General features: G+C 47.0%; 1 protein-coding gene across 1 annotated transcript in view; it reads right to left on the reverse strand.

Annotated features, from left to right (window-relative positions):
- castor2 (cytosolic arginine sensor for mTORC1 subunit 2) overlaps positions 1-20,710 on the reverse strand; it is a 148,570-nt gene that overhangs the window by 5,892 nt on the left and 121,968 nt on the right. The window contains exons 3-7 of the mRNA XM_069912134.1: positions 18,093-18,286; positions 16,401-16,533; positions 13,227-13,350; positions 12,811-12,921; positions 9,948-10,030 (exon numbers count right to left, since the gene is read on the reverse strand). Of these exons, the coding sequence (XP_069768235.1) occupies positions 9,948-10,030; positions 12,811-12,921; positions 13,227-13,350; positions 16,401-16,533; positions 18,093-18,286 (645 nt within the window). The remainder of the gene's footprint in view (positions 1-9,947; positions 10,031-12,810; positions 12,922-13,226; positions 13,351-16,400; positions 16,534-18,092; positions 18,287-20,710) is intronic.

A 20,710-nucleotide genomic window follows, 5' to 3' on the forward strand; every position in this document is an offset into this window, starting at 1 on the left:
TTTGTACTTTGTATTTTATATAAAAACTTTTGTTAATAAACTATCAACACTTACCTGTTCATTACCCTCCTTAAATTTTAATTTTAAAAGTATTGCCTGAGAATCTGGAAAATCCAGACCGACCCATCCCCCGAACCGTCTGGATTTTTGGACTTTTACTGTAATTCCTTCAAATAGCAACCTGCACTTTCCAGACTCTGTGGCATCCAAAGTACCAGTTAATCATCATAAATGGAGATTTGCTTTGGGTGGTTTCCACTCACATTCTACCTATGCCATCGGTGCTCTGTGATTAGAAAAGGATTATTTAAGGTGTTGTGTGAGTGGGAAGCTTGAGAAACACTGCTCTAGATCCAATTGTTTCTGAAATATTTTGCTTGAGAAAAATTGTCACTGGCCCATTTCCTTTGGAGTTTTGAAATCGTGCATATAACGAGTCAATTAGGTACGATTAAAACAGAGGTTTTCAACCTTTTTCTTTCCATGCACATACCATCTTAAGCAATCCCTTACTAATCACAGAGCACCCATGGCGTAGGGATTACTTAAAGTGGGATGTGAGTGGAAAGAAAGAAGTCGAGAACCACTGGTTTAGACATTAGAAAATTGCCTGGCTGGGTATTTTGTCCATTCTCTCTGTTGCTCACAGCCCCACATTTCAGACCTGATCAATGTTTCTTTTCTATTGGAACAAAAACAGAATGCTGGGAATATTCAGCAGGGGTAGCACCTGTGGAGAGAGAAACATACTTAATGTGTCACTCAAACTCTTCTTAAGGCCCATTCTCTTTCTGGTTAACATTAACACAGTTTCTCCTTCTGCAGATGCTACTGCGCCCACTCAGTGTTTCCTTCAAGCACTTTGTGATTTTGTTTCAGATTTTCATCATCTGCAAGTTTTGGATTTCCACGTACTGAGTCAATGAATCAGTTTTGGGTACTCCACTCTCCACTGCCTGTGCGTGAACCTAGAAAGATGCAGCCCGTAGATTCAACTGTGGAGCACTTGTGAATAAAAGTTGCTCGTCAAGAAAGTTGGAACCACACAGGTGACAAAAAACAATGCTTCAAGCATTTAAAAAAACTCATGGCTTTGCACAAAATAACACAGGCAGTGGGGTGTGGTGACTCGAGGCAAGGAAACCCCCGCAGAGGCTGCAGGCGACGGCAGTCAAAGGTAAAGGTTCCATTTTTACTGTCACGTAATACTACATTTAGAATGTGACGTACATGAAATTCTTTAACTTTTGTCTACCATAAGGCAGACAGAGAGCCGCCACTTTGTCCAACGCCCCTCACAGAAACCTACAGCACCTGGTGTCCCTGGGCGGCCTGAGCCTGCTTGGCTTCCAAAGATCAGACAATCTCAGGTTACAAGGGGCTTGCACCAGGCTGTGGACTGCTGGAGACTGGCTGAAAGGGGACCAGGTATTGGAGCCAGGATGTGAAAATGATGTGATGAGGGCGTTGAGAGCTCCCCGATTGTGCCAGTTTTGAATTTGGAGCCCGGGCTGCCAATGGTTTGAACTGCAGGCTGTGCGGCTGCGGAGGCGGGGCAAATGCACGGACGCTCAGGGACCCAGGGGGGGGGGGGGGGGGGGGGGGCTCTCTTTTGCTTCTCTTTCTCTGACTGTAAGGGGCACCAGGCAACGTGATGATGGCAAATCTTTGTCTAGCTTAGGGCAGACTAAAGGAAATTTCATGTAATATTACATTTTCTGTTTTATTACATGGCAATAAAAGAATATTGAACTGGCCAGAACTTGAACTCTGCAGACCAATACAAGAAAGGAAAGGCAGCAGAAAGTTCCGGATGGATCTCACCGAGAGGTCTTTGGTTAGACCCTGTCACAGAAGGCGCAGACAATGAATCCTGATAGAGCATTCAAGAAGCTAAACATCCAGTCAGTGAGAAGTGCATCCTGGAAGACGTAATTAAAGATGAACCCCAGATGTATTTTCAAGGTAAGAGAGAAAAGCAGGAGCAAAATATATCAGGTAGAATTCCTTTGTTTGAAGAATGGTGCAGCGAGATGGGCAGGACGGAAACATGACTCATGTTTATAAAGTGCCCGAATATTAATAGATGGACAAATTTTTTTACATATCTGCACAGAGCTCAAGATACAAAAAAAAATGCAAGCTTGGATATTGAATTGTATTGTATTTTTTCCCCCTGAATGAAAAGCAGTCATGGCATTTTCTGGGTTGTTTCTCAAATTCAGCAATTGCTATTGTGGGCCATTGCCCACCCACTGACCCAATCTCCACGTCACAGCAAACTCTTTGAAATCATTTCCTCTTGGCACACGGCGGGGTGTGGAGCATACCAGCCTGGGAGCGCTCAATATTGGGATCAGCACCCACTTTCACCGCCGCACCCCCCCCCCCACCCCCATTCAGCCTCTTCAAGGAAGACTCATCATGCCCATCTCTGATATACATGGAGTGTTATGGAGTAATACAATTATTAAATAAAATATATCTTAAGGGGTTAGATCGTGGGGTTTTAGGTATTAGTTTAGGTACACTTCACAAACAGACATCTCAGTTTACATTCCACAAGAAACATTAACAATTCCCAAAAGGCATCTCATTTGAAATGCAAGAGCTCTGCGTAAGCATATAGACTTCATGTCTGCCAGTGTCTTTACAGAAAACACTGATTACACTGATCCCACTGCTCCTCTCTCTTCCCACAGCCCTGTATCAGTCCCCACACTGATCCCACTGTCCCGTTCTCTCCTCACAGCTCTGTATCAGTCCCCACACTGATCCCACTGTCCCATTCTCTCCCCACAGCCCTGTATCAGTCCCCACACTGATCCCACTATCCCGCTCTCTTCCCACAGCCCTGTATCAGTCCACACATGGATTCCACTGCCATGTTCTCTCCCCACAGCCCTGTATCAGTCCTCACACTGATCCTACTGTCCCATTCTCTCCCTACAGCCCTGTATCAGTCCCCACACTGATCCCACTGTCCCGTTCTCTCCCCACAGCCCTGTATCAGTCCCCACACTGATCCCACTATCCCGCTCTCTTCCCACAGCCCTGTATCAGTCCCCACATGGATTCCACTGCCATGTTCTCTCCCCACAGCCCTGTATCAGTCCTCACACTGATCCTACTGTCCCATTCTCTCCCTACAGCCCTATATCAGTCTCCACACTGATCCCACTGTCCCGTTCTCTCCCCACAGCCCTGTATCAGTCCCCACACTGATCCCACTGTCCCGCTCTCTTCCCATAGCCCTGTATCAGTCCCCACATGGATTCCACTGCCATGTTCTCTCCCCACAGCCCTGTATCAGTCCTCACACTGATCCTACTGTCCCGTTCTCTCCCCACAGCCCTGTATCAGTCCTCACACTGATCCCACTGTCCCACTCTCTTCCCACAGCCCTGTATCAGTCCCCACATGGATTCCACTGCCATTTTCTCTCCCCACAGCCCTGTATCAGTCCTCACACTGATCCTACTGTCCCATCCTCTCCCTACAGCCCTGTATCAGTCCCCACACTGATCCCACTGTCCTGTTCTCTCCCCACAGCCCTGTATCAGTCCCCACACTGATCCCACTGTCCCGCTCTCTTCCCACAGCCCTGTATCAGTCCCCACACTGATTCCACTGCCATGTTCTCTCCCCACAGCACTGTATCAGTCCTCACACTGATCTCTACTTACAAATAAAAAGTTTACAGCCACACTACAGTATCCCATATAGCTTTGCTAAGTACATAATGTGATGTTCACACAACTTCCACATCGCATAACGCCCAATTTCACAGAGCGTATCATGGACGTTAAGCGGCGCATATCTATACCTGCATCTTCCATTGCTCTATCATTTACTTGTGAGCAATATTTGTTTTATTCATAATCTTTTATAATCATACCTTTCCATCCCTAGCTAGAACTGATTTTTAAATTTAGACAACATTTAAAAAAAATTTAGACAAACAGCACAGCGACAGGCCCTTCCGGACCACGAGCCCATGTCGTCCAAATATCCCAATTGACCTATAACCCTCCCAGTACGTTTTCAATGGTGGGAGGAAACTGAAGCACAAGGAGGAAACCCACACAGACACGGGGAGAACGTACAGACTCCTTCCAGGCTGCGGCAGATTTGAACCCGCGTCGAAGGCGCTGTAACTGCGCTGCATTAACCACTATGGTAAAAATGAATGAGCCTGCTCTACAACACATTGCACCCATTCTTAAAACTGAGAAAGGAGGAAAAAAAACTAAAATTATAGCACCCGAAACATCTATCGCTTCTCTTTCCACCAATGCGGCCCAATTTGTGAGGCGTTTCCAGCATTTAATTTTTTGTTTTAGGTTTCCAGCAACTGAATTTAATTTTGATTTTCATCTAAAATTGTGAGTATCTTATTCCGAAAGAGAGCTGTCTCTTTGGACCAATACATTGTCCTTAAATTTTATGTAGTGACAACGTAGTTAGATTTATTCACAAATATGAAATAAGAGCATGATCAAATCTGACCAATAATGGGAACTTTCCCATTCATAACTTGAACTTGCTTCATTTGGGGAGCAATGACATTAAGAGTGAAGAAGAAACCCTTTTGGTGTTGCCTTGGGTCTCCAGAAAACCGAGCAATCGCTGTTGGCGACTTGAAGCGAGGAACCCATGCAGGCTGTAGGCTGCTGGCAACTGCGATTGAGGGATTCACACTGGGATGTGGACTGCTGGAGACTGGCCAAAGGGGTATCGGAACTGGGATGTGAGAGGTTGCCGAGGACTCTGATCGTGTCGGCGGCTCAGATCTGGAGCTCGGGCTGCCGATGGTTTGGATCGGACTCTGTGTGGCTGCAGGAGGGCTGGAGGTGAATCCATGGGCACACGGTGACTCTGAGAGGACTTTCTTTTGCTTCTCTTTCTCCGACTCGCTTCAGGCAATTTCTTGCCGATGAGGAATCTGGATGTCTGTCATATGGCAGATGGAAACCAATTTTGTGTAATATTGCACTGTCTTTATAAGGTGACAATAAATTACATCTTGAATCTTGATTTAAATCCATTTTAGTTCACAGTTTCCAACTCGCTTCTCCCTTTTCCGAATTCTTTTTCCACTCAAGTGTTTGGTTAACACTTTGTAATGAGTTCATCAGACAATTACTTTCCACGAATATAATCCCAGGATACCATATAATTCATCTCTCCGAGAGATTCACAAGACTTAATTCATAACCTACAACTGAATTCCTCACCTCCTTCTATGTGAAATTAAGAGATGGGCCCAGTGACATCCAGATTTAACATAAAAAGATATATTCTGTATCAATCTGTTTTCTATTGAAATCTTCTTTGGCTTGGCTTTGCGGACGAAGATTTATGGAGGGGGTAAATGTCCACGTTAGCTGCAGGCTCGTTTGTGGCTGACAAGTCCGATGTGGGACAGGCAGACACAGTTGCAGCGGTTGCAGGGGAAAATTGGTTGGTTGGGGTTGGGTGTTGGGTTTTTCCTCCTTTGTCTTTTGTTAGTGAGGTGGGCTCTGCGGTCTTCTTCAAAGGAGGTTGCTGCCCGCCGAACTGTGAGGCGCCAAGATGCACGGTTTCAATGTGGCAGGCACCAAGAGATTTCTTTAGGCAGTCCTTGTACCTCTTCTTTGGTGCACCTCTGTCACGGTGGCCAGTGGAGAGCTCGCCATATAACATGATCTTGGGAAGGCGATGGTCCTCCATTCTGGAGACGTGACCCACCCAGCGCAGCTGGATCTTCACCAGCATGGACTCGATGCTGTCGGCCTCTGCCATCTCGAGTACTTCAACGTTAGGGATGAAGGCACTCCAATGAATGTTGAGGATGGAGCGGAGACAACGCTGGTGGAAGCGTTCTAGGAGCCGTAGGTGATGCCGGTAGAGGACCCATGATTCGGAGCCGAACAGGAGTGTGGGTATGACAACGGCTCTGTATAACGCTTATCTTTGTGAGGTTTTTCAGTTGGTTGTTTTTCCAGACGCTTTTGTGTAGTCTTCCAAAGGCGCTATTTGCCTTGGCGAGTCTGTTGTCTATCTCGTTGTCGATCCTTGCATCTGATGAAATGGTGCAGCCGAGATTGGTAAACTGGTTGACCGTTTTGAGTTTTGTGTGCCCGATGGAGATGTGGGGGGTGCTGGTAGTCATGGTGGGGAGCTGGCTGATGGAGGATCTCAGTTTTCTTCAGGCTGACTTCCAGGCCAAACATTTTGGCAGTTTCCGCAAAACAGGACGTCAAGCGCAGAAGAGCTGGCTCTGAATGGGCAACTAAAGCGGCATCGTCTGCAAAGAGTAGTTCACGGACAAGTTTCTCTTGTGTCTTGGTGTGAGCTTGCAGGCGCCTCAGATTGAAGAGACTGCCATCCGTGCAGTACCGGATGTAAACAGCGTCTTCATTGTTTAGGTCTTTCATGGCTTGGTTCAGCATCATGCTGAAGAAGATTGAAAAGAGGGTTGGTGCGAGAACACAGCCTTGCTTCACGCCATTGTTAATGGAGAAGGGTTCAGAGAGCTCATTGCTGTATCTGACCCGACCTTGTTGGTTTTCGTGCAGTTGGATAACCATGTTGAGGAACATTTGGGGGCATCCGATGCGCTCTAGTATTTGCCAAAGCCCTTTCCTGCTCACGGTGTCAAAGGCTTTGGTGAGGTCAACAAAGGTGATGTAGAGTCCTTTGTTTTGTTCTCTGCACATTTCTTGGAGCTGTCTGAGGGCAAAGACCATGTCAGTAGTTCCTCTGTTTGCGCGAAAGCCGCACTGTGATTCTGGGAGAATATTTTTGGTGACACTAGGTATTATTCTATTTAGGAGAATCCTAGCGAAGATTTTGCCTGCAATGGAGAGCAGCGTGATTCCCCTGTAGTTTGAGCAGTCTGATTTCTTGCCTTTGTTTTTGTACAGGGTGATGATGATGGCACCACGAAGGTCCTGAGGCAGTTTTCCTTGTTCCCAACAAAGCTTGAAAAACTCATGCAGTTTGACATGCAGAGTTTTGCCGCCAGCCTTCCAGACCTCTGGGGGGATTCCATCCATACCTGCTGCTTTGCCACTTTTCAGTTGTTCATTTGCCTTATATGTCTCATCCTGGGTGAGGACCTCGTCCAGCTCTAGCCTTAGGGGCTGTTGAGGGAGCTGGAGCAGAGCGAAATCTTGGACTGAGCGGTTGGCACTGAAAAGAGATTGGAAGTGTTCTGACCATCGGTTGAGGATGGAGATCTTGTCGCTGAGGAGGACTTTGCCGTCTGAGCTGCGCAGCGGGCTTTGGACTTGGGGTGAGGGGCCGTACACAGCCTTTAGAGCCTCGTAGAAACCCCTGAAGTCACCAATGTCCGCGCTGAGCTGCGTTCGCTTGGCGAGGCTAGTCCACCACTCATTTTGGATCTCCCGGAGTTTGCGCTGAAGATGGCTGCATGCGCGACGGAAGGCTTGTTTCTTCTCTGGACAGGACGGCTTTGTAAGGTGAGCCTGGTGGGTAGCTCGCTTCTTTGCCAGCAGCTCCTGGATTTCCTGGCTGTTATCGTCGAACCAGTCCTTGTTTTTCCTGGAGGAGAAGCCCAGTACCTCTTCAGTGGATTGCAGTATGGTAGTCTTCGGCTAATCCCAGAGGGTTTCAGGGGACGAGTCCGCGAGGCGGATTGCATCGTCGAGCTTTGCTTTGAGGTTTGCCTCGAAGTTTCCTCTCACTTCATCTGACTGCAGGTTTCCAACATTGAACCTCTTTCTAGGGGATCTACTGTTCCTGGGCTTTGGCTTGAAGTGAAGGTTGAGCTTGCAGCGAACCAGCCGGTGGTCAGTGTGACATTCCGCGCTGGGCATGACCCTGGTGTGGAGCACATCTCGTTTGTCTCTTTCTCGCACCAGGATGTAGTCCAGGAGGTGCCAGTGTTTGGATCGGGGATGCATCCAGGTAGTCTTCAAGCTGTCCCTCTGCTGAAAAAGGGTGTTTGTAATGACAAGCCGCTGTTCTGCGCAGAGCTCCAACAGGAGGCGCCCATTGTCGTTGCACTTGCCGACGCCATGCTTGCCCAGGATTCCTGGCCAGGTTTCTGAGTCTTTGCCGACGCGAGCGTTGAAGTCGCCAAGGATTTCAACCTTGTCGGCCGTAGGGGTGCGTTGAATGAGGTTGCGCAGATCAGTGTAGAACTTGTCCTTTTCTGCTGGTTCTGCCTGGAGGGTTGGAGCATAGACACTGATGAGGGTGATGTGACGCTTGTTTTGAAGGGGGAGTCGCATGGACATGATTCGGTCCGAGTGGCCTGTCGGAAGGTTTCCGAGTTTGGAGGCAATGGAGTTCTTGACCATGAAGCCTACACCAGATAGGCGTCGTTCATCCAAAGGCTTGCCAGACCAGTAGAGTGTGTAGCCCGCGCCGCGTTCTTGGAGGCTGCCTACATCTGCCAGGCGGACTTCACTGAGAGTGGCTATGTCGATGTCAAGTCTGAGGAGTTCATGTGCAATGAGGGCAGACCGACGTTCAGGTCGGTGGCTGTCAGCCTTGTCTAGCATGGTTCTGATGTTCCAGCATGCTAGCTTGAGTTTGTGAGCATCTTTTGAGGGGGAGGACGTGGAGGGGGAGGACGTGGAGGGGGAGGACGTGGACATGTCCTCGGGCCTGCACAAAGGAGCTTTTAGGTGGAGTGCAGTGCGCGCAGTACTGGCCCCACCCTTTACACCCATGGTTCGTGTGCCGTGGCCAAGCAAGCTGGGACGTGGCAGCGAGGTCCTTGGGTCGTAGGTTTTATATCGGAGTGGCCTTCTCCTATGCAGGTTTCTTATCCGGGCTGGAGGGGTCTGCCTCCCCTCCTAGGTCGGTCCATACTGCCCGGACCGGGGCCGAGGCCGCTGCTGCTCTCCCTGTGCACGGACTGGGGCCGCCGCCTCCAACTCTCTGCCCGGACCGGGGCCTCCGCCTGCCACAGGGAGAGCAGCGACGGCCCCTGCCCCGGTCCGGGCAGAGGGTAGGCGGCGGCGCCCCCGATCCGGGCAGGAGCTATTGAAATAACTACACCTAAAAGGACTAATGTGAGGATGTTTTTTGGGGCAGTGATTTGCCAAAGTTGCGTTGCCGATTCAGTGCCAAAGTTGAGGAACTTTGGAGAGGAGCCTGGAGTGGGAGGGGAAAGGAGATGTTGAAGGAGGTTCTGGAGGTAATGGAGCAGGGGCTAAATTCAAAACAGAACGACAAAGGTGATAACTTCTGGGTTATCACCTGAGCTCTGTGCAAATTGGTTTCAAGGTTACCAAGGTTGGAAATCAAGCACTCCGGGAAAAGTTCTGGAATGCAGGAGAAAAGAGAAGGCAGTGAGATCATCCTGATTTTTAAAAAATTAAACAAAGAACAGGGTAGTTTAAGAACAGGCCCTTCAGCCCAGGTATTGGCACCTAAGTTAAAATAAAACTTTGCTGCATGTACATGATACATATGCCTGTGTCTAAAGAATGGGATGAAAGGGGCCTCTTGGTAATGAAATGATAATGAATGCTAATTCATCATGGAGCCTTTAGGCTTTCAGTCTGGCACTCACGCAGCAATGAAACTGTGATCTCCTTGCTATGCGCCGTGAGCCGCCCAGGCAATGGCCAATTACTGCCTGCGAGAGCTGGATTATGCGGGCCACTGCTGGGGACTGGAAGAACATGTGACGCGTGTGGGCAATCTATCCATGGCTCCCCTCGCCATCTTCTAATGGGTACAACACAGAACCAGACACAAGGTCCTCAACTGGAAACAATCCTCTCACTGCAGATGCTGAGTATTTTCTACCGTCATTGCTCAATGGTACACCTGGCATATCTTTCTTCTCCCGTAAAAGAAAGGGAGGTGAGGCATATCGCAATCTGTAAAACCACAGGATTAAAAAAAACGGAGCCAGTTGACAAATGGTAAACGCGGATCAATAATTCGAGCTCTACAAGGGAACATCCAGATGATTTACGTACCGAATCCTAGGGGCTGCCCGCCTATTCGAACCATCTTCCAAAGTTCACCAGATGCACTTGTAAACAGCAGATTGTTTGGAAACCTTAAATATAGGTAAGACCACGAAATAAATGAGTTTAATTTGTCATCATCTGAAAATATTTTATCTTGATTTTCAACAGTGAATTCTAAATACAAGCAGGTTTCCTAGTAAAACTGCTTTATTCTAACAATTGCATATATTAAGCAAAAGGGTCATGTTCCCCCCTTTTTGCCTGAGAAAGTGGACGCATCCTTCACTGTGTTGAAGGTGGAGGTTCAGTGCTGGACCATTGGAAATTAAATGTTCCTGGGATCAGGAGTAGCAAGTCACCTGAAGAGCCCTGTATATCCCAGTGTAAAGTCAAATTGTGTGGAGCATTTTGAACATTAAATTTATGGGGCCAACTATTCCTTTTGACTGTATCTGCGATGTCGGGAGTTCCAATAGGCAGGCGGCCGAGACCGGATGGCAAGTGCACATTGGGGGTGTCGGGAGCTCTGATGGGCAGGCAGAAGGCACCCAGGTAAGGTAGTGAGGTGTTGGGGATGGACGAACAGCCAGAGCACGAGTTTGTGACTGAGGCTTCAGGAACTCCGGACCGTGGGCAGCCGGAGCCGAGGTGAGAGACTAGGATCGACTTTTACACGCAATATATAAAAAAAACCCAGATTTCTGGGGCAAAAATAAGGGGATGGGCTGGGGGGGAGAACGACTTTGATGTGATCCACTTTATTGTCATTATGCTGCTATACCAACCAATGAAACATGATTAGCATCAACCAGAATATAAAATAGAATAAACACATACAATAAAAAAACACACACAGTAAACCATAAGACCACAATATTCTAAAGTAAATTGTTAAAAAAAAGATGACTGATTCTGCAATATAAGTGGAGCACTGCTCAAAGCTGTGAACTGATATTTAACATTATCACAGCTTCATAAAACTCTTTTTAAGTCTGGTAGTTCTCGAGCGAAGGCTCCTCTAGCATCTGCCTGATGGTAGGAGAGTAAATAGTGCATGGTTAGGGTGTGTGCATCTTTAATGATATTCCTCGCCCTGTCCAAACATCATCCCCTATAGATCGATTCAATGGTAGGCAATTGCATTCCAACAATTCGTTGGGCAGTTTTCACTACCTGCTGGAGTGCCTTCCTATCTTGTGCAGAACAATTCCCATACCACATTGAAATGAAATGCTGTATGGTATCGATCTTTCGTCGAGTATATTCGGGAATTCCTTCCTGCTTGGAAGTGGGCATTTGGAAAGGGCATTTTCTGGCCGGTTGGGAATATGTATTAGTTTACTTGTGTATGTGGTGGTTGGTTGGGGTAGGTGGGTGGATGCAGGAAGAAGGTTGTTACGAGGATTGTATCCCAAGTCAGTCAGGAAAGGACCTTTTAATTCAGCTTCAGTCATCCCATGTTAAAGGCATACAGCTAAGGGAATTCTTGGGCTCTACAAAGCATTCCTCCCATTGTATCTCAGTGAAACCCATATCAATCCTGATTTGAGCTGAAAGTCCGAAACCTTCACTCAATCGAGGCAAACCAGAGGAGACAGGCTATCAACCCGGGAAGGGTTAAGTGCTCAGGTGAGTCTGGGCTGAGGTGACAGCTGTTCAAATTGCCCTCCTAGGAACTTAGGACAGGTGGCCGACAACTGTGCGGCTTTAGAGGGTGTTGTCCTTTAAAGCGATTATAGCTCTCAGGAATCCCCAGGGCAACCCTTTAATGCCTAAGACCATTCCCCAATGAAATGAGGAGTTTGTATATTGCTTTTCAATTGTGTTAAGAGCCCAGAGGACCCCAAAACCCAGCAGCCATAGTCACCACGACAAATGGTTACTTAAATAAAAGTTGCTTTTAATTATCTTTAATCATGAAAATAGAATCAAACTTTAACTTAACTCTATTGACTTACTTAACCCCCTTCTAGTTCTAAGCGCATGTGTGTGTAATGCGTGTGTTAGTTCATAAAAGTTCTTTGGTTCACAGTCCAATTTCATTTCTCCTTCCTCCAAGTTTATTTGTTGCAGGCAATTCTTATACTGTGCACAGAACTTAACATTTATAAAGTTCACCAGGCTTTGGTGCTCGAAAGGTAAATGGTTACCGCTCAGGAAGGTTCTTCAGAGAGAGATTTGTACATCCACAACCGATGTTCTTCCACCAGCCACTCCAGTGTCTTGCTGACAAAACATGCCCCTTCAAGGTTCCCCATATGATAACCTCTTTCTTTCAGGTCACCACAGAGTTCCTTTTTGTTTCTTTTATTCCAAGTGAAACATTAGACAGCCAGTCCTTTCCTCTTGCATGAACCACAAGGGCTTTGACCAGGCCGTCTAACAACTGGGGCTTACCAGCTTGTCCTGTTCCAGTCCCAGCTACTTCAGCTGGCTGTAACACTGTATAGGAGATCTGTGTGTGTGTGTGTGTTTCTCTCTCTCTCTGAGAGAAAGCCTGTTTGACTCTTTCTGCTTGCAAAACCACATGACCCTCTTATAACAGCAAGTTCTCCTTCAGACAATATGTGGCTCCAACAAGTTCTTTCATCTGTTGCCTTTGGTAAACAACAATCCATTAGTGAAGTCTCTTGAGCATTCCTCAGAGCTCTTGCAAAAAGCTGTGGAGCCGACATGCCTAGCATTAGCAGAGCTCCAATATTTCAAATAAGATCTGTTTTAAAGTGTTTGCATGTGACCTACTCCAACAAACCTTTCCAAATTTACCTCCCAAAAACATATCTATATACTCTGTCACAATTGTTTACACGTGTCCTCATGCAGGCCGACCACATGCACTTCCAGACGCTTTTTTTGAGAGTTCTCGTACCTCTGTTGTGTCTGCACATCCATCACTAACGAGATGTAGCGTTCAATGAGGGAGAAGGAGAAAAACCGAATGTGACCACTTTCTTCACTGCCTATTGCAGAATCTTTCACACTATAACCACAAGGAACATATATTGAGATCAAACGCCATCTTTATTATTGTGCTTTAACAAACTTATATTCGCTCATAACCATTTTAAATGAATGAGAGTTCACATTAATATAATAGTTGGTACGTTACATGAATAGTTTTCCAAAAGATTAAGGTGAACAAAACATTAATTTTACTCTCAGTATCTCACTGTCAAAAAGAACTAGAAGGATTTGTGATATGTTTGTCCTTTAAGTCAGTTCCACTTGATTTTTAAAAAAAAAATTACATAACAGAAATAAATTGTTGCGATCTTTCCAACTTACCCATTGGAATAAAACATGACATCCATGAGAAGAGTAGCTACAGTTGGTAAGGTATCGGGGTCCAAGCTGGTAACACAGAACTTGTTACTGGGACTGGACAGTGGATGAATAACTGGCCTCTGAACTGTGTGACAGATTACAAGAACATGTCTGAAAGGCCTTTAGCGACGGTGATTACTGGCAGCCGAAGCATGATTCTACTGGTACGCGGAAACAGGTGAGAACTACTCCCATTTTACAACAGATACTTCATTCTCATCTTTAACCAAACGCTCGAGAATATCCCGGACAATTGAGGCGAGTTGCGAAAAAAATGTTGAGGGGGTTCTTTCCCCCTCCCCACCCCCATGCACATCCAGCATCTCTGAACATTAAGTTAATCAGCGGTGGGCAGGTTGGGAATAGCAGAGAGCCAGGAGTCTTTGGTTAACGAGCTTGTAGATTCTGCTAATCAGATACATCTGATTGAACACAAAATGAATCGTTCCTGGAATCATCCACACACTGTGCTGATTGCTGCAAATAGAATCACAGAACTGTTGAGGCACAGGAGGAGATTGTTCAGCCCACTGACTCCCTGCTGGGCTCTTTACCAAACAACCCTGTCACTCCCGTTGCTTTACTCTTTTGCTATTGCTTTACAAATGATTATATGTAATCGTATCCTTAAGGAACCCTTGACTGACCAGATCATCACCACTTTCCGATTCACCCAATCTTCACCCCATTTCTTTTTCCCCGACACGCTTTGAATCTGTTTACTGTGATGCTCGAAGTATCAGGGCTCATGGGAAAAGGCTTCACTCATTCACCCTATTTAAACCTGCCATGATTTTCCATGCTTCTACAGTATTTCTCACCAGCTTCTCCAGTCTAACCCTGCCAATTAAAAAAATAAAATGGCGGCACTACTGGAACTGCTGTAACATCAGCGCTGCCGCTGGTGTGGACCCGCGGAGAGCGAGGACCGAAGACCCGGCGCTCCCCTGCCGGGCCCAACCGCTCAGTCTGACTGCCGTTTGCTCTGTGCAGGCTTTAAGCGGCCTATTAAAGGAGCCGACGGTGGTTTATTTTAAAATCCTGACAGAGGGGTCTGGGCCCTTGGTGGCCAGCGCCTGTGTTCAGCAGCGGCCACGAGGGGTTGCAGACTCTGGGGAAGCGGAGGACTGGCGCATGGTGCCAGAAAATGGGGAAATCACAAACGCCCCCACCACCCAACGCCTCCCCGACTGAGAAGCAGGGGACGGTGACCACGGTGGCGGGCCAGCGAGGGGCTCTGAGGCTGAGGCGCACACGCGAAAGCCACACGGGCTGCTGTTGGCGACTGTGGTCAAGGGATGTGCCAGGCTGCGGGCTGCCTGAGATTGGCTCGAGAAAGTGGGCTGGTGGCTTTCTGATTGTGTCAGAGGTGTGCATCTGGAGCTCGGGCTGCTCTCGGCTTGGATTGAAGGCTGTGTGGCTGCGAAGCACCAGAGATGAAGCCCTGGACACTCAGTGTCGGGACTCTCTTTTGGTTCTCTTTCTGTGACTGTAAGCTGTGCTGGGCAATTTTTGCTGAGAGTGAATTTTTGTCTGCCTTACAGTGGACTAAAGGAAATTTTGTGTAATATTACATTTTCTGATTCATTAGACGACAATAAAAGAATCTTGAATCGTGAAATCCCTCATCTCTGCAATCATTCCTGTCAGTCATTTCTGGACTCTCTCTGACATCTTCACATCCTTCCTTAGGTGAGGTCTAACATGTTCGAACCAGTAGATTATTCAGATTCAACTCTCATTTCCATGCTTTTGGACTTACAAGTTTACTCTCAGTTTGCCTTTGATAGTGTGTGTCTCCTGTAATGTTGCAATCCCCTTGTCTGCTTTGACCACAGCAGTATCATGAGTTCGGTTAAACCAACGGCTTATGGAGCAGCAGTATTAGGCTCGATCCGACCTGCCTCCAACCCCTCCCCCCAACACCCTGTGGACCACTTTTCCCCATGGAATTGATAACTCTTTGCAGCTCCTTGGGATCGTCAAGCTAGAGATCAAGGCTCCACGGGTTGTCCTGTGACACGGAATGCCTCTTGATTCAGGACATCTGAGTTCTGTCGCTGGACCCAGTGACAAATCTGGCAGTGGAGTGAGAGGACTTTCACCCCAGGATCCGACCATGAGCTCGCTCATTTCAACGTGCAGCTATGGCAGAGGAACTCAGTGGCAGAACTGCTTGCCAAAGGTAAGCACTGTATATGCCACTGTATAGGATGGCTGGTGTCCTTTTTGAGCGACACCTTTTGTATAAGACGCCTCTCCAGATCTGGCACTTACCAGTGGATGCTTTTAAATGCGAATCATAATATTCCAATAACAGATTATCATAAATTTTATTTGGATATTTTCAAATAAACCACTGTCAGCTCCTGTACCAGGCCGTTAAAAGCCATCAAAGATTGGACTGCCAAAAGGACCCTGAGCAGGAACACTGAGACTTCACTGACATCTAACAGGGTGAGATTGTATCGGAGCCGGCAGGAAGATGGCAGCGGCACTGAGACTTCGTCGGTCAAGGTAAGAATTTTAGGCCTAGTTGAAAGTTTTAAATTTCGAGGATCATCCGATTCATCAGCTTAGGCCTGCATCCCCACAACTTCAGACCGGAACTGAACTAATGAAATATCCCTACTTTTGATTTGCTCTCCTCATTTCCACCGAAGAGGAAAGAGAACTATTTTTTTCCCTCCACGACAATAATTTGCTCACAGTCCTCAGTCAGGTGGCGCAGGGAACACTGCCATCGGAGGGCAGGAGCAATCATCAACGACTCACACCACCCAGCACACGCTCTGTTCTCGCTGCTGCCGTCAGGAAAGAGGCATAGGTGCCATAAGACTCGCCCCACGAGGTTCCGGAACAGCTGCTACCCCCTCCACCATTGGACCCCTCTACGACAAACTCAGTCAGGGATTCGTTTAAGAACTTACTTCACTGTTTTTCTTTTTTATTCTCTCTGTATTGCTTACATTCATTCTGTTTATAATTCTTTTTTTACATGTTCACGCTGGGTAGAGTTTTGTTTTTGAACTACCAATTAATGGTAATTCTGCCTGGCCCACAGGAAAAAAAATCTCAGGGTTGTACTCAAATCTGACAAAATAAATCCTATGAATCCAGGCGTTGAATACTCACCGAGTTTTGGCTTGACAAATCCGTTGGTGATTCCTAAATGGTCAGCGGCCACTGTTTCCCCATTTACTACCCTGAGGATGGTAAATTCTGCTGAGAGAGTGTGTATAACTAGGGGCAGATCTCTTTCCCGGACCTAAGATAAAAAGAAATCGAAAATATCAAACCCTTCTGTTACCTTGGATGGGAATGGGACGATTAGTTTGAAATCAACCACACCTATAAATCTAAGCATTCTGAGTGACACTGGAGAACGAGAAAGACCACATTAACTGACACTGAAGGACAGAGTAGAGGCTCACCCCTGCAGCCCATAAAAATTATATTTTAAAAAATGCATTTTTTTCTTTCCAAATTCACATGCATTGTTGGTGAATGGTGCTTGAAAGTTTGAAAAATCTGCATAATGTATTTTGACGCCCTAAATATCCACACAAGGAGGACACTGTTATTGCACTTCACAGGAAACACCTGATGTGGATTCAAATCAGCCCTTGACTTGTGGCACTGAAAGTATGGCTGGACAGATCGAGGTCAGGAGGAAATCATGTGCAAACACTTCTTGTGGCCTTTTCACATACTGTTTAGGTCACCCGTGTTTACGTATCGCACATCTGCGCAATCCACCCCTCGGTCTCCCAAAATAGCCCATCTAGTGCTGGGGATTGCTGTGCACCTGTGGAGATACTGACGTGCTCCTGATGGGACACCTCCAGCTAGATTAACGATTGGACAAAGTCTGTAAGTGCAACAATGCCAGCCCACAAAATTCCCAGCGAGCACAGATTTTTAACAAGAGGCACATTTGAAACAGAAATCCTCCAATAATTCATAAACCTGGCCACACAGCTTTCAGCCCATGCCAGCAGCAACCTGAGCTCCAGATCCAAACCTCTGACACGATGAGGAAGCCTTTACCACATCCCCTTAACAATCACCAGGGCCCAAGCTCATGAAGTCCATGCAAGTTTAAAATACTGCAGAATATCATTTAAAGTAGAGGTCCCCAAACTTTTTAGACCATCGGCCCCTTCACAGAATACTCGATTCCTTATGGACCCCAAGGTATGGAATCCCGGGGGTGGGGGTGGGAAAGGGGTGGAGGTGGTGATGGCGGCACTGGACGGAGGGAGAGGGGGCGGGGTGGCATTACCAAAGGAAGAAAGAACACATACAGTACATCTTTCTTCCATGCTCCATCCGTCCTACTGTTTGTTCTCAAATGCAACGTGGCAGCCACCAAGGCCTGCCCCCTCGTGAGAGGTTGGCCACACTGTGCTATTTTCCGTTGATATGTCCCTTCTTTCCACCACCCCCCCCCCACCCTCGGGATTTATCCCCTTGGACAATCCCATCGAACCCCAGGGGTCAATATTGATTACTTTGGGGGACTCCTGATTGAAAGTGAGTTGGGATACGAGGAGAAGAATCATCTTTAAGGACATAAAATCTGTTAGTCTAGCACTGAAACACAAAAGTCTGCAGATGCTGTGATTGCAGTAAAAACACGCAAATGCTGGAGGACCTCAGCAGCAGGTCTTACAGCGTCCATAAGGGGGGGGTAAAGATATAACTACGCCCCGAGTGCGCTGGACTATTGGAGTTTCTCTGTCCTTTAGGCTGACATGAATGAAACTGACTCAGCGTGCATCCAAGACAAAGCTGGCACTCGATCCCAAAGGAGCAACGTCTTACCAGGATGAAGTCTGTTTGGTAGGTGGAGAGCATGAACACTGAGATATTGTGGTCTGCTAGCGGTGCAATAACTGACTTGGCAATCTTGGTGACTCCAATTGGCTGAGAGCTGGAGAAACTCCCACCACCAGACACGACGTTTAAAGCTAGCCACATCTCATCTGCAACGCTCAAGAGATCTGACCCAGGTAGCTCTAAAAAAACAAGTAAATAAGGAAGAGGGCATTAGTTTCGAACAAAGGGCATCGTGTGCCAAAATATGGAAACAATCGGATAACTAAATGCTAAAAATGCACAAAACAACAAGAATAGTTTAGAGTACAACAGGCAATGCAGAGAAGGACTTGGTTACTACAGTGACATTGGTGAGGTCATCAGGAAGCCAAAGCGGATCTTCTAGGTTGCCAGGACCTTTTAATAAAAAGGATTGCCTGCCTTACAAGAACAGGAGTTAACCACTGACTTTGCCTCATCTCTCCTAGCCTTTGGGGAAACTCTAAAACATCTGACATATTTGGTGTGGTGGATCTCGGTCTGGTACAGGGACACCAATACCCCTAAGCGTAAAGGTAGCAGACACAAGCCAGGACATCACAGGCAAAACTCCCCCCATGATCAAGAACATCTACGGTGCTGCTGTCGGAGAGCAGCAGCAATCACCAAGGTTCCACACCTCCCAGCACATGATCTATTTTCATCAAGGGGTGTAGGTGCCACAAGACTCGAACCACCAGGTTCAGGAACAGCTGCTCCCCCTCCACCATCAGACTCCTCAACCACAAACTCAATCAGGGACCCATTTAAGGATTCTTACTTTTGCACTTCACTGATTTTTTTCTCTCTGTTTTGCACAACCAGATTGTTTACATTTCTTTATTTGTTTACGTGCATACGTTGAACACATTTTATCCCCCACAACCAAGTGCGTAGTGGCAATTCTGCCGCGCCCACAGGAAAAATGATCTCACCGTTGTATGTGATGTCAAGCATGTACTCTGACAGTAATATTAATTCTTTTTTCAGCTTTGAAAATTTACGAAACGCACAGACCAACAGACAAAAAAGTGTTCATTGGACATGGACAGGAGTGAGAAAAGGTGAGAAAGGATGGGGTGGGGTGGGGGTTGGCTCTGTGAATGCAGAGCTGGGGGAAAGGAGTCATAGGGATAGATGGCGGGTGTAAAGGTTAAACCCTTGTGTTCTTGCTTCTTAGTAATTTTGTGCCTCTCCCTTTAAGGTTAAGTATTGTTTGTAGTGTTACCATATGATGTCATCTGTTGTAATATCCGTACAGACTCGGAGCTTGCTTCATTCTTCAGAGAACCATGAAAGGGACGTGAGCTCGAAATACTTCTCTTTGAATTCATCATAATAATTTCTTATCATCTTAATTCATCTTATTATCATTTTATGTCTTTAAATATAAACTGAATCCTTTGTTTTTCCATTGTTATGAAAATCTTGATGGAAAGTTATGCAAAATGTTTAACCATTTATATCAACCAATTAAGCAACATGAATCCCATTTGCAGATGGTCTCAGTCTGGCCGTGCATGAGACCATGGACAATCATGTCAGCAAGAGAATGGTCATCATGCCAAGTTTATTGTCATCTGATTGTATAGGTTTTGTACAATCAGATGATTGTCAATTTTGATGGCATCACGAAGGTCCTGAGGCAACTTTCCTTGGTCCCAGCAGAGCATGAAAAACTCATGCAGTTTGGTATGGAGAGCTTTGCCGCCAGCCTTCCAGACATCTGGGGGGGGGGGGGGGGGGGGAGATTCCATCCATACCTGCTGCTTTGCCACTTTTCAGTTGTTAATTGCCTGATATGTATCTTCCCGGGTAAGGACCTCATCCAGCTCTAGACTCAAGGGTTGTTGAGGGAGCTGGAGCAGGGCGGATTCTTGGAGTGAGCGGTTGGCACTGAAAAGGGATTGGAAGTGTTCTGACCATCGATTGAGGATGGAGATCTTGTCGCTGAGGAGGACTTCGTCGTCTGAGCTGTGCAGAGGGCTTTGGACAGGGTGAGGGGCCATACACAGCCTTTAGAGCCTCGTAGAAACCCCTCAAGTCGCCAATGTCGGCGCTAAGCTGGGTTCGTTTGGCGAGGCTAGTCCATCACTCATTTTGGATCTCCCGGAGTTTGCCCTGAAGATGGCTGCATGCGAGACGGAAGGCTCGTTTTTTCTCTGGCCAGGAAAGCTTTGCAAGGTGAGGCTGGTGGGCAGCTCGCTTCTTTACCAGCAGCTCCTGGATTTCCTGGTTGTTTTCGTCAAACCAGTCCTTGTTTTTCCTGGAGGAGAAGCCCAGTACCTCTTCAGTGGATTGCAGTATGGCAGTTTTCAGCTGATCCCAGAGGGTTTCAGGAGATGTGTCCATGAGGCAGTTTGCATCCTCGAGCTTTGCTTGGAGGTTTGCCTGGAAGTTTCCTCTCACTACATCTGACTGCAAGTTTCCAACATTGAACCTCTTTCTGCCCGACCGAAGGCAGCCGAGCCCCGGGCCGGGTGCGGTCAATGAGAATGGTTTAGTGTACTTCAGAGTTTAATACACACCTTAAAAACCAATAGTCTAAACACTAACAACTGTGAACTCCATTGCAGAGTTCTCTT

The sequence above is a fragment of the Narcine bancroftii genome, chromosome 14, assembly GCF_036971445.1.
Source record: "Narcine bancroftii isolate sNarBan1 chromosome 14, sNarBan1.hap1, whole genome shotgun sequence".
NCBI lineage: Eukaryota > Metazoa > Chordata > Chondrichthyes > Torpediniformes > Narcinidae > Narcine > Narcine bancroftii.